At 38.1% G+C, this 14,681-nt stretch overlaps 2 protein-coding genes across 7 annotated transcripts in view; one reads left to right on the top strand and one right to left on the bottom strand.

Annotated features, from left to right (window-relative positions):
• Positions 1 to 14,681, bottom strand: part of LOC137084878 (complement C1q and tumor necrosis factor-related protein 9) — a 367,307-nt gene that overhangs the window by 23,827 nt on the left and 328,799 nt on the right. The gene's annotated exons all lie outside the window — the stretch shown is intronic.
• Positions 1 to 14,681, top strand: part of LOC137084873 (diacylglycerol kinase delta-like) — a 73,852-nt gene that overhangs the window by 6,424 nt on the left and 52,747 nt on the right. For all 6 annotated transcript variants that reach the window (XM_067451405.1, XM_067451407.1, XM_067451406.1 and 3 more), the window contains exons 2-3: positions 9,614 to 9,721; positions 9,840 to 9,920. In XM_067451405.1, the coding sequence (XP_067307506.1) occupies positions 9,614 to 9,721; positions 9,840 to 9,920 (189 nt within the window). The remainder of the gene's footprint in view (positions 1 to 9,613; positions 9,722 to 9,839; positions 9,921 to 14,681) is intronic.

The raw sequence follows: 14,681 nt of genomic DNA on the forward strand, positions 1-14,681 counted from the left end.
GGTCATAAAGGGATGGACATGGTCAGAAACAATGCTCAGATAGGCCGTGGCATTTAAACGATGCTCAATTGGCACTAAGGGGCCTAAAGTGTGCCAAGAAAACATCCCCCACACCATTACACCACCACCAGCATCTTAGAGTTGATGGAGATTTGTGGGATGCACATCCAGGACACGAAGCTCCCGTTCCACCACATCCCAAAGATGCTCTATTGGGTTGAGATCTGGGGACTGTGGCGGCCATTTTAGTACAGTCAACTCATTGTCATGTTCAAGAAACCAATTTGAAATGATTCGAGCTTTGTGACATGGTGCATTATCCTGCTGGAAGTAGCCATCAGAGGATGGGTACATGGTGGTCATAAAGGGATGGACATGGTCAGGTAGGTCGTGGCATTTAAACGATGCCCAATTGGCACTAAGGGGCCTAAAGTGTGCCAAGAAAACATCCCCCGCACCATTACACCACCACCACCAGCCTGCACAGTGGTAACAAGGCATGATGGATCCATGTTCTCATTCTGTTTACGCCAAATTCTGACTCTACCATCTGAATGTCTCAACAAAAATCGAGACTCATCAGTCCAGGCAACATTTTTCAGTCTTGTCCAATTTTGGTGAGCTTTTGCAAATTGTCGCCTCTTTTTCCTGTTTGTAGTGGAGATGAGTGGTACCCGGTGGGGTCTTCTGCTGTTGTAGCCCATCCGCCCTTAAGGTTGTGCGTGTTGTGGCTTCACAAATGCTTTTGCTGCATACCTCGGTTGTAACGAGTGGTTATTTCAGTCAAAGTTGCAAATATCAGTGGTATTTGTGAGCTGAACCCTTCACCTTAGTTTTAGAATTATCATGTTTAACAGCGGAATTTGTGGTGAAAAACTACATTACCCATGATGCTGTGCCAAAAAGGTCTCATTAGCTCCGCCCACTCCCATGAAGCATGGCGAATATCAAATATTTTTTCATCGTTTTTAACTAGATTATGCTGATCGTAAATGCATCATGGGATATTAGTCCTTTCCCCCACTAAAGCCGTTAAGCTCACAGTCCATACCTTTCTCGTTTTGTCCGCTTTTTTGCTTCAAATCAAAGTTTGTAATGTCATGATTCACCTCATAGCTGATGGTTCATGGTTTATAATGCTTTAACAAAGACTTTTTTGTAATCCCTATGGGAGAAATGAAATGAATGGAACAATACTGAGAAAAAGTGGTCATTCACTCTATATTCATCTACAGGGAGTGCAGAATTATTAGGCAAGTTGCATTTTTGAGGATTAATTTTATTATTGAACAACAACCATGTTCTCAATGAACACAAACTCATTAATATCAAAGCTGAATATTTTTGGAAGTTTTAGTTTGAGCTATTTTAGGGGGATATCTGTGTGTGCAGGTGACTATTACTGTGCATAATTATTAGGCAACTTAACAAAAAACAAATTTATACCCATTTAAATTATTTATTTTTACCAGTGAAACCAATATAACATCTCAACATTCACAAATATACATTTCTGACATTCAAAAACCAAACAAAAACTAATCAGTGACCAATATAGCCACCTTTCTTTGCAAGGACACTCAAAAGCCTGCCATCCATGGATTCTGTCAGTGTTTTGATCTGTTCACCATCAACATTGTGTGCAGCAGCAACCACAGCCTCCCAGACACTGTTCAGAGAGGTGGACTGTGTTCCCTCCTTGTAAATCGCACATTTGATGATGGACCACAGGTTCTCAATGGGGTTCAGATCAGGTGAACAAGGAGGCCATATCATTAGATTTTCTTCTTTTATACCCTTTCTTGCCAGCCACGCTGTGGAGTACTTGGACGCGTGTGATGGAGCATTGTCCTGCATGAAGATCATGTTTTTCTTGAAGGATGCAGACTTCTTCCTGTACCACTGCTTGAAGAAGTTGTCTTCCAGAAACTGGCAGTAGGACTGGGAGTTGAGCTTGACTCCATCCTCTACCCGAAAAGGCCCCACAAGCTCATCTTTGAAGATACCAGCCCAAACCAGTACTCCACCTCCACCTTGCTGGCGTCTGAGTCGGACTGGAGCTCTCTGCCCTTTACCAATCCAGCCACGGGCCCATCCATCTGGCCCATCAAGACTCACTCTCATTTCATCAGTCCATAAAACCTTAGAAAAATCAGTCTTGAGATATTTCTTGGCCCAGTCTTGACGTTTCAGCTTGTGTGTCTTGTTCAGTGGTGGTCGACTTTCTGCCTTTCTTACCTTGGCCATGTCTCTGAGTATTGCACACCTTGTGCTTTTGGGCACTCCAGTGATGTTGCAGCTCTGAAATATGGCCAAACTGGTGGCAAGTGGCATCTTGGCAGCTGCACGCTTGACTTTTCTCAGTTCACGGGCAGTTATTTTGCGCCTTGGTTTTTCCACACGCTTCTTGCGACCCTGTTGACTATTTTGAATGAAACGCTTGATTGTTCGATGATCACGCTTCAGAAGCTTGGCTATTTTAAGACTGCTGCATCCCTCTGCAATATATCTCACTATTTTTGACTTTTCTGAGCCTGTCAAGTCCTTCTTTTGACCCATTTTGCCAAAGGAAAGGAAGTTGCCTAATAATTATGCACACCTGATATAGGGTGTTGATGTCATTAGACCACACCCCTTCTCATTACAGAGATGCACATCACCTAATATGCTTAATTGGTAGTAGGCTTTCCAGCCTATACAGCTTGGAGTAAGACAACATGCATAACGAGGATGATGTGGTCAAAATACTCATTTGCCTAATTATTCTGCACTCCCTGTATATTTCCGATTATGCATTTGGCAGATGCTTTGTATAACGATCACAAGCCTGACATGTTCGTTATATCTGCTTAACTCAATACATGAAGCTGACTAACCACATATTGACTTGTATTATGATATCTTTAAAGCTGTATTAATGCCATAAGACACACTCACCTCTGACTGATAACAGAACACTTCATGATTGTCACGTTGAAACATGCATTTTCTGAGAGACAATATGCATTGTAAAAAGTGCAATACACATAAACTTGCATTTGAATAAAAGCATCTGCTAAATTAAAACATTAGTAGCCTAATATAAGTCCAAAAATGACTGATATGCATTCTGTAATATTCCTGTGCATTCATGCAACATCACTGTTTGTTCCTGCAGTATTACATTAATATTGTAATAATATTATTCATATTTATTCAATATTAGAACAGCTTGTCCTGCATGTGGCACTTATAGTGCATATTCCTGCATATTATATACACCAATCAGGCATAACATTATGACCGGTGAATAACACCGATGATCTCTTCATCACGGCTCCTGTTAGTGGGTGGGATATATTAGGCAGCAAGTGAACATTTTGTCCTCAACGTTGATGTGTTAGAAGCAGGAGAAATGGGCAAGCGTAAGGATTTGAGCGAGTTTGACAAGGGCCAGATTGTGACGGCTAGACGACTGGGTCAGAGCATCTCCAGAACTGCAGATCTTGTGGGCTGTTCCCGGTCTGCAGTGGTCAGTATCTATCAAAAGTGCTCCAAGAGGAACAGCGGAGAACCGGCCACAGGGTCATGGGCGGCCAAGGCTCAGTGATGCACGTGGGGAGCGAAGGCTGGGCCGTGTGGCGTTGACTCAGCCTCCAAATTCCCCAGATCTCACTCCAGTCGAGCATTTGTGGCATGGGCGTCGGAACCATTGTGTGTGATTTTTAAGACCAATGATATTGGACCCACTCACTTTTATCGTCTCTAATTCAGCACATGTCTGTTTACCTTGACTACCCCTTAACCGGGAAACTTAATAAGATACTTATTATTAAACACATATTCAATGCTTTATTTCCCCTTTTATATTATTATATCTTTTTTTATTGAAAATAAATGGCTTTCCGATCTGATATGTGATGGGGAAAGGGAGTAGAGCGAGTGTGGCAAAAGGCGGGATCGAACCTCTGATCGATTTGCATCAAAACTTGATGCCATGCGTCTTACCACTACACTATAGTCACAATAAATAACTCAGTGATTTCTGTAATTTTGTCTGGCCCAATCAATCGTTTAGTAAACGGCACTTTTTCTGTCTGGACACGGAGCATAAAAAACATGCAACTTGTTCATTATCATTATCTGTGAAACTGTTGATTTCTATGGCAGTTAAATGAATATAGTCGTTTTATTAGACTATTGGTGTTGACTGGTTTGAGGTCTTTTTTGGTATAGGAAAGGGATATGGCCTCAAACGCACCATAATGCAGGAAATCACATCTATGAAATTATTATTTTTTTGGGGGGAGAACCCCCAGATCCCTCGCAAAACAATTTGCCCACCTATAATATTTTGCCTTAGCCGCTCCTGAGTCCTGACCCACCCACTTTTTATTTGCTTCCGACGCCCATAATCTGTGGGATGTGCTGAACAAACAAGTCCGATCCATGGAGGCCCCACCTCGCAACTTTCAAGACTTAAAGGATCTGCTGCTAACATCTTGGGTGCCAGATACCACAGCACACCTCTAGGGGTCTAGTGGAATCCATGCCTCAACGGGTCAGGGCGGTTTTGGCAGCAAAAGACCAACATAATATTAGGTCATAATGTTATGCCTGATCATTGTATATTCCTGTATGTTTGTTTTGCTTCACTGTAAAAAAAAATTGTTGGTTTTGGTTGGTTTAACTTAAAAAAGTAAGTAACCTGGTTGCCTTAAAATTTTCAGTTTATTGAAATTAAAAATTTGAGTTGATACAATGAAGGAAATTTGTTTAATAAATAGAAACTCAGAATATTATTGTATCTGAACCACATAATAAATGTGATAAATCATGAAAATAGCACAATTTGGCTGCGTCATCACAAATAAAACACACAATTACCCAATATGCTTACAAAATCTTTTAATAATATATTTTAATAAAGGTTGTCGAATCTCAAAAAATGTTCATTGTATTAACTCAAAATTTAATTTCGATGAACTCCAGGTAACCAGGTCACTTTTTTTCCAAATTATTTTTTTACAGTGTGAAGTATGACTTACATTTCTCTCTCATTCACTCTAAATATCTCGTCTCTTGACATGTTTCGACATCCCACATTTATGTTGTAAAAAAACTCACTCAAATGCATTTAGCTGTAAAGTGTAATTTCACTGCAATAAAGCCACCAGTAAACGAGTCGACACTGCAGGCAAACGTGGCCCAAATCTGATTTTTTTGTAGTCAAGTGAGCAGGTCAGACTTCTTCAGAGGTCGTGTGAACACTCAAATCTAGCCCAGGTTTAATTCAGTTAGAATGACGACCCCCTTTGGCGGATTATTATGCACACGTGTTCTTTACAGTAAGCAGTGGTTCGCTGTGATGCGTTAATAAAACAATCAAAGCTTCATCTGTGAGTTATATCAGGAAGACTCGCCCACACACACACTGCATGTGTTTATTGACATCACAAGATAAAGACGCTTCATCAGAATCAATGTAGAACCTTTAGCATCCATGATCTTTCCATTCCAAAGAAGCTTCTTTAGATTTTAAAACAAAGAAGCTTCTTTTTGGAATGTTCATGACTGATGGTTCTTCTGTGACATCACTGAAAAAAACACCTTTTGGAACCGTTGTTTAAAAAAGAAAAGAAAGAAGAGCTTTATGAGTAGTTTATAAAAACTTACTTTGACTAAAAGTAAAACTAAAAGTGGCTTCCTTAAACTTTAAGTACAGTCAACGTGGATGTTTGAGTCATTTCAACTTAAATTACATTCAACTGACTTTAAAAAATGTATAACTTGTAAAAAGAAAGTTGAAAATTGCTTAACTTATTTTGACGAGTTATATGAGTGAAGGAATAATGTATATCCAGCCGGTTATATTTATATGTTATAATAATATTTTTTTACAGAGCAGTCATTTATATATGCCATTATAATTATTGTGAATATTTTAAATGAGATTTAATTTTTTATATTTTCTGTTTTCTTTTTAATTTCATTTAAAGTTTTAGTATTATTACACACACACACACACACACACACACACACACACACACACACACACACACACACACACACACACACACACACACACACACACACACACACTTTAATTATGTACACACGCATATATTATATAAAGTATTATGTGAAATGCAATTAATCCTTTAATATATTTTATGTATTTTTATGTTTAATAATACATTTTTACAAAAATATATTATTAAATACTAAAGTTTTAGTATTTTTGCTAGCTTTCAAAATTTTTATTTTTGTTTTAGATCAAATGAAACTAATTGAAAAATGTCTAGCTGAAATATTTAATTTTTAATTTTTATTTTATTTCAATAATGCAAATGCTTTATCCTGCATTTAAATTTACAGTACATGTACTTAAATATGAATTCGATTTTATTTTTTTAAATTTTCAGTTTTAATTTTAATTTCAGTTTAGTTCAGTTAGGTTTTTTGTGTGCGTTTTTGTCTTTTTAAGCTTTTTAAAATGCCATTTTAGTAGTTCAACTGAAACAGAAATAGCTAAAATATTTATTTTTGAAAAATAAATCAACAACAGCAAAAGGTTCTTTTTGGAATGTTCACTGGAAGGTTATTTGGTTGTTTTTATGACATCACTGCAGAAATTCCTTTTGGAACCTTTTATAGAGTTTATTTAACAGCTATCGGAACTTTGGTCATATTTTGAATTGTCTTTAATTTTACGTTTTCTGTGTTCATATTCATTTCAGTTAAAGGTTTAGTATTTTTGTGTGCGTTGTTGTAATTTTTATTAGCTTTTTTAGATGCCTATTATTTTTATCTTTTAACTTATTTTAAAAATTGTTTTTATTTTATGTTTTTATTAAAATGTTTTTTATTTTGAAACTAAGTGAGGAATGCTGCATGAACTAGCTGAAATATTTATAATTATTTTAATTAATGATTGCACTTAATTTTACAGTACATGCACTTAAATTTGAATTAAGTTTAATTATGCATATTTTCTGTTTTCATTTTAATTTCAGTTGAAGTATTATTATCTCTTTTCTATAATAAGCTCCCGTGCCTGAAGTGTGTATTAAAGTGTGTAGTAAGCCTGATGTTAGCGCGCGTCCGTGAAAAGCCACCGTTGACGCGCGTCAGATGTAAAGTTAGCGTGCGGTTAGGAAATGACTCTATTATCTGCATCAGGTTTGCTCAGAGCTATTTTGGTAACGCTTCTCAAAGACTGAGCGCTCAACAAACGGGTCAAGCTTCCTGTGGGTTGATGTGCAGTGTGTGTGTGTGTGTGTGTGTGTGTGTGTGTGTGTGTGTGTGTGTGTTTCAGTGTGTGTAAGCTGAAGAGACGGAGAAAAGGGCATTTACTGTCAGCGGAAACCAGCACGAGTGTGTGTGTGTGCGTGTGTGTGTGTGTGTGTGTGCGCTTATATGTGTGTGTGTCGTGTGAGCCTCATGTCAGTCAGGCGTCCTGCTCTGACCTGCCTCTCATGGATTGCACTAGGGGCCAGGTGAGTGTGTTACGCTCTCCATCCCTCCGTCTGTCTCTCTGTGTGTGTGTGTGTGTGGGGGGGGGGGGGGGGCATGTTTTTGTGACATATGAGGACACAAATGTGTGTAATGCCATGGGTATGACACAGGTATTACAGGAGAGGGTGAAATATGAGGACATTACCCATGTCCCCACTTTTCAAAAGGCTTATAAATCATACAGGAGGAGTTTTTAAAATAAAAATAAAATGCAGGATGTTTCTTGTGATGGTTAGGTTTAGGGGCAGTGTGTGTGTGTGTGTGCGTATATGTGTGTGTGGTGTGTGAGCCTCACGTCAGTCAGACGCGTTCTGCTCTTACCTGTCTCTCATGGATTGCACTAGGGGCCAGGTGAGTGTGTTACGCTCTCCTTCCGTCCGTCCGTCCGTGTGTGTGTGTGTGTGTGTGTGTGTGTGTGTGTGTGTGTGTGCGTATATGTGCGTGTGGTGTGTGAGCCTCACGTCAGTCAGACGCGTTCTGCTCTTACCTGTCTCTCATGGATTGCACTAGGGGCCAGGTGAGTGTGTTACGCTCTCCTTCCGTCCGTCCGTGTGTGTGTGTGTGTGTGTGTGTGTGTGTGTTTACAGTGCTGCTGTTTTATGATGCTAAATGACTTCTGGTCGCTCCTGCCTGTCTGTGGTGTGTGTGTCCTGATGCTCGGTGGGATTCGTCAGGTGTTTGGATGGAGTGTTGTCTGTGGCTTGGATTTCTTTGCCGCCAATTTTATGCACCAAGAATGTGTGTGTGTTATTTTGTGTTGTAAGTTAAGCTTAAATGTGAAAGAGTGGGCTTATTATGAAGTCAGTTTGAGCCTTGCCTTTGTGTTTTTAACGAGTCAGCGTTTAATGTTTAATGTGTGTAATGCAGAAGACGTCGTTGTGCAAATGTGGATTATTTGACTGAGATGAATGTGTTCAGGAGAAAATATGTGAAGTCAATCAAGAGCCATTTTGAAAATAGAATTGATTTAAAGAAATGGTTGCTTTATTGAAAGGAAAAGATTAGCCTTTATGTGACTTCTTTCACTGTGATTTCTTTGGAAAATCCTGCTTTAAATTATTTTAGGCAATGTTTTGATTTGGAAAGCTTTTTTTGGTGGAAAAAAAAGTCTAATCAAATATAAAATAGGAATATTTTATATAAATGTTACTATTATTATATATTTAGTTATTAATAATATTGTTAAATTACTGTATATAATTGAATTGTATTACTCTTGAGTTTGCCTTTGAACGGTCAGGACGTGATTTGAGGAAACATTGAATCAATCATCGTAAATATGTGCAATATTAATATCTTACAAATAAAGAAATCTGATGTCAGAGTGAATGTGTTGCTCTCTGCTGCTCCCTGCAGGGCTGACATGGAACTGCATGCAGCACTTTGTGTGTGTATGTGTGTTTGAACATCTATGTGTGTGCATGTCTTTGTGTGTGTGTGTGTGTGTGTGTGTGTGTGTGTGTGTGTGTGTGTGTGTGTGTGTGTACGTGTGTGTACGTGTGTGTGTGTGTGTGTGTGTGTGTGTGTGTGTGTGTGTGTACGTGTGTGTGTACGTGTGTGTGTGTGTGTGTGTGTGTGTGTGTGTGTGTGTACATGTGTATGAATATCTGTGTGTGTGTGTGTGGGCATGTTTTTGTGACATATGAGTACACAATGCACAAATGTGTATAATGCCATGGGTATGACACAGGTATTACAGGAGAGGGTGAAATATGAGGACATTACCCATGTCCCCACTTTTCAAAAGGCTTATAAATCACACAGGAGGAGTTTATTTAGAAAGTAAAAATGCAGAATGTTTCCTGTGATGGGTAGGTTTAGGGGCTGTGTGTGTGTGTGTGTGTGTGTGTGTGTGTGTGTGTGTGTGTGTGTGTGTGTGTGTGTGTGTGTGTTGTCTGAGGTTGCAGTGTCTGTAGTTTGTGTGGTTTGTCGGTATAAAAATATCTTTCCATTAAAGGTTTGTGGGTTGTAACGTTGTGTAAAGAGGAGCTCGAAGAGGATGATGATGCCATTTATTACGTAAATGAATGACTGGAAAGAAAGGCATTTTCAAATTCTCTCACTCACTTTCTCTCTCTCTCTCTCTCTCTCTCTCTCTCTCTCTCTCTCTCTCTAGACGATTTTAAAAGAGGGAAAGTTAATGAAACAGACGAATTTTCAGCGCTGGAAGAGACGTTATTTTAAACTGCGGGGAAGGACACTGTACTACGCTCAGACAGCCAAGGTCTGTTTAAACACAAACACACCACACACGTTATCTAGCTGTGTATTTCTATTATAATTAGTTTAATAAATATATTTTTATTTAATTTAATATAAATTTGTGATTTATTTGTTTTCAGTCAATTATTTTTGATGAAGTGGACCTGACAGACGCCAGCGTAGCAGAATCCAGCACGAAGAACGTTAACAACAGCTTCACTGTGAGTTACACACACAGACACACACACACATTCACACACACTCACACACACACACACACACACACACACACACACACACACAGACAGACACACACACACACACACACAGACACACGCACAATCTCTCTCACTCACTCACTCACTCACTCACACACTCACACTCACTCACACACTCAAACACTCACTCACACTCACTCACAAACTCACACACACTCACTCACTCACACACTTACTCACTCACTCACTCACTCACTCACTCACTCACACATTCACACATTCACACACACACTCTCTCAAACTCACTCACTCACTCACTCACTCACACATTCACACACACACTCTCTCAAACTCACTCACTCACTCACTCACTCACACACACACTCACTCACTCACTCACTCACTCACTCACTCACTCACTCACACACACACTCACTCACTCACTCACTCACTCACACACTCACACACTCACACACACACTCTCAAACTCACTCACTCACTCACTCACTCACTCACTCACTCACTCACTCACTCACTCACTCACACACACACACTCACTCATACACTCACACACACACTCTCAAACTCACTCACTCACACACTGACACACTCACTCACTCACTCACTCACTCACTCACTCACTCACTCACACAAACACTCTCTCAAACTCACTCACTCACTCACTCACACTCACTCACTCACACACTCACACACTCACTCACACACACACACTCACTCACTCACTCACTCACTCACACACACACTCACTCACTCACTCACTCACTCACACACTCACTCACTCACTCACTCACTCACTCACTCACTCACTCACTCACTCACACACACACACACACACACATTGGTATACATTAGTTTTACAAAATTTATTTTTATTCAACAGTTGTTTACTGAAAAAATTGTGTCTGTCCTTAAATTAATTCAATGATAACTAAAAGTTCCTTAAGATAATGCTGTAAATATAGGGAGTCTTTTCTTAGGCTACACACTGTAATATTAAAGGTTAACAACAGAGCCCAACTATTAGACTCAATTCAGTTATTTATTGTTAGATATAATAATCAACACTCATAAGCTTCACATAAGGCAGTTTTTGCATTAACTTCTAAATATAATTATAATGTTCTTTTTTCTCCAATTTGTTGTTGAAATATAATCATTTATACACGGTTGTCAAATCATGACAGGTTTATTTAAACATACATTAAATAAGACATCACTAACAGTTTAAGAAGAATAGTGAATATATAGGGTCATATAATGAACATATAGGCTGATATAGTGAATATATAGGGTCATAATGAACATATAGGCTGATATAGTGAATATATAGGGTCATAATGAACATATAGGCTGATATAGTGAATATATAGGGTCATAATGAACATATAGGCTGATATAGTGAATATATAGGGTCATATAATGAACATATAGGCTGATATAGTGAATATATAGGGTCATATAATGAACATATAGGCTGATATAGTGAATATATAGGGTCATATAATGAACATAGGCTTATATAGTGAATATATAGGGTCATATAATGAACATATAGGCTGATATAGTGAATATATAGGGTCATATAATGAACATATAGGCTGATATAGTGAATATATAGGGTCATATAATGAACATATAGGCTGATATAGTGAATATATAGGGTCATATAATGAACATAGGCTGATATAGTGAATATATAGGGTCATATAATGAACATATAGGCTGATATAGTGAATATATAGGGTCAGATAATGAACATATAGGCTGATATAGTGAATATATAGGGTCATATAATGAACATATAGGCTGATATAGTGAATATATAGGGTCATATAATGAACATATAGGCTCACTCACACACTCACTCACTCACTCACTCACTCACACACTCACACACACACTCTCTCAAACTCACACACTCACTCACACACTCACTCACTCACTCACACACACACACACTCACTCACTCACTCACTAATATCACTCACTCACTCACTCACTCACTCACTATATATTCACTAATGAACATATAGGCTGATATAGTGAATATAGAGAGTCATATAATGAACATATAGGCTGATATAGTGAATATATAGGGTCATATAATGAACATATAGGCTGATATAGTGAATATATAGGGTCATATAATGAACATATAGGCTGATATAGTGAATATAGAGAGTCATATAATGAACATATAGGCTGATATAGTGAATATATAGGGTCATATAATGAACATATAGGCTAATATAGTGAATATAGAGAGTCATATAATGAACATATAGGCTGATATAGTGAATATATAGGGTCATATAATGAACATATAGGCTAATATAGTGAATATATAGGGTCATATAATGAACATATAGGCTCACTCACACACTCACACACTCACTCACTCACTCACTCACTCACTCACTCACTCACTCACTCACTCACTCACTCACTCACTCACTCACACACACACACACACACACACACACACTCAATTCAATTCAATTCAATTCAATTTGGCTTTATTGGCATGACATACATGGGTACATATTGCCAAAGCATTTCACAAAGCAAAACAGAAACATACATCAAACATATTCACATTTATATTTATATATACACATAATAAGCAATACATATTTTATTAATCAGGATGTGTTCACTCAGTACATCTCAATTTGTGGCATTTATAGATATGCTGTGCTATATAAGTGGAAGCAGGTCCTTCACCGAGTAAGACCTTCAGTTTTTCGTGATGGTGTAGTGACTGGAAGTCAGGGATAATGCGTTGTATTTGCCCATACAGTGAGTCTCTTAGGGCGGTGTATTTATCTCTCACTCACTCACACACTCACTCACTCACACACTCACACACTCACTCACACACTCACTCACTCACTCACTCACTCACTCACTCACTCACTCACTCACTAATATCACTCACTAATATCACTCACTCACTCACTCACTCACTCACTCACTCACTCACTAATATCACTCACTCACTCACTCACTCACTAATATCACTCACACACACACTCACTCACTCACTCACTCATTTACACACTCACTCACTCACTCACTCACTCACTCACACACACACTCACTCACTCACTCACTCACTCACTCACTCACTCACTCACTCACTCACTCACTCACTCACTAATATCACTCACTCACTCACTCACCCACTCACTATATATTCACTAATGAACATATAGGCTGATATAATGAAAATAGAGGGTAATATAATGAACATATAGGCTAATATATTGATATATAGGGTCATATAATGAACATATAGGCTGATATAGTGAATGTATAGGGTCATATAATGAACATATAGGCTGATATAATGAAAATAGAGGGTAATATAATGAACATATAGGCTAATATATTGATATATAGGGTCATATAATGAACATATAGGCTGATATAGTGAATATATAGGGTCATATAATGAACATATAGGCTGATATAGTGAATATATAGGGTCATATAATGAACATATAGGCTGATATAGTGAATATATAGGGTCATATAATGAACATATAGGCTGATATAGTGAATATATAGGGTCATATAATGAACATATAGGCTGATATAGTGAATATATAGGGTCATATAATGAACATATAGGCTGATCGAGTGAATATATAGGGTCATATAATTAACATATAGGCTGATATAGTGAATATATAGGGTCATATAATGAACATATAGGCTGATATAATGAAAATAGAGGGTAATATAATGAACATATAGGCTAATATAGTGAATATATAGGGTCATATAATGAACATATAGGCTGACACAGTGAATATATAGGGTCATATAATGAACATATAGGCTGATATAGTGAATATATAGGGTCATATAATGAACATATAGGCTGATATAGTGAATATATAGGGTCATATAATGAACATATAGGCTGATATAGTGAATATATAGGGTCATATAATGAACATATAGGCTGATATAATGAAAATAGAGGGTAATATAATGAACATACAGGCTAATATATTGATATATAGGGTCATATAATGAACATATAGGCTAATATAGTGCATATATTTAGTGAAAGATTTTGTTTCTCTAGTGAACTCACAGCTGCGGGACATTGCTCTCAAGCTGTTTTGTCTTTCCGCGGTTGAAACACAGATTGAGCGATTTCTAACTACATTTCAGGAAGTGATTGTGTTTAGTTTGATAAATGCTCTGACTGATCCACAAGTGTTTATATAAGAAAATAAGAACCGCTTGTTGTGGGGGTTGCCACGGCGTTGCTAGGGTGTTGCAAGGTGACTTTTTACTAACTTAAATAAAAAGAGTCCACTCTCAAGGCTCTATGATATGAGTTTCTAGATATGACTCAAAGTTTCTCTTGTTGTTAAGCACATGTCAGATGACTCCGCTTCACTTCTGGAGGCAGTTTAGCGCTGAGACTGGTTGAGTAAACACACACTCATTCCTCATGTTCTCTCTGATGTTCTCCGCGAGGAAATGAAGCTTCTGAGAAAAACGCAGAATGTGTTTATTCTGGATGTGATAAACAGAACGGCCTGAAATAGTCTGGAGCACATGTGCGTCTTCCAGTGTATTTATAGCTGACATTTGGTCTGATTTAATTTTAATTGCAGGGAGGAGCTCGCGCTTTTTCCAGGCTGTGTGTGTTCCCTGTGTCTTTTCATATGCATTTCTCCGGCTGCTTTTGTGGGAGGGTCTCTGAGTCATCGGGAGAGAGAG

This window comes from Pseudorasbora parva, chromosome 8, assembly GCF_024679245.1.
Source record: "Pseudorasbora parva isolate DD20220531a chromosome 8, ASM2467924v1, whole genome shotgun sequence".
Taxonomy (NCBI): Eukaryota; Metazoa; Chordata; class Actinopteri; order Cypriniformes; family Gobionidae; genus Pseudorasbora; species Pseudorasbora parva.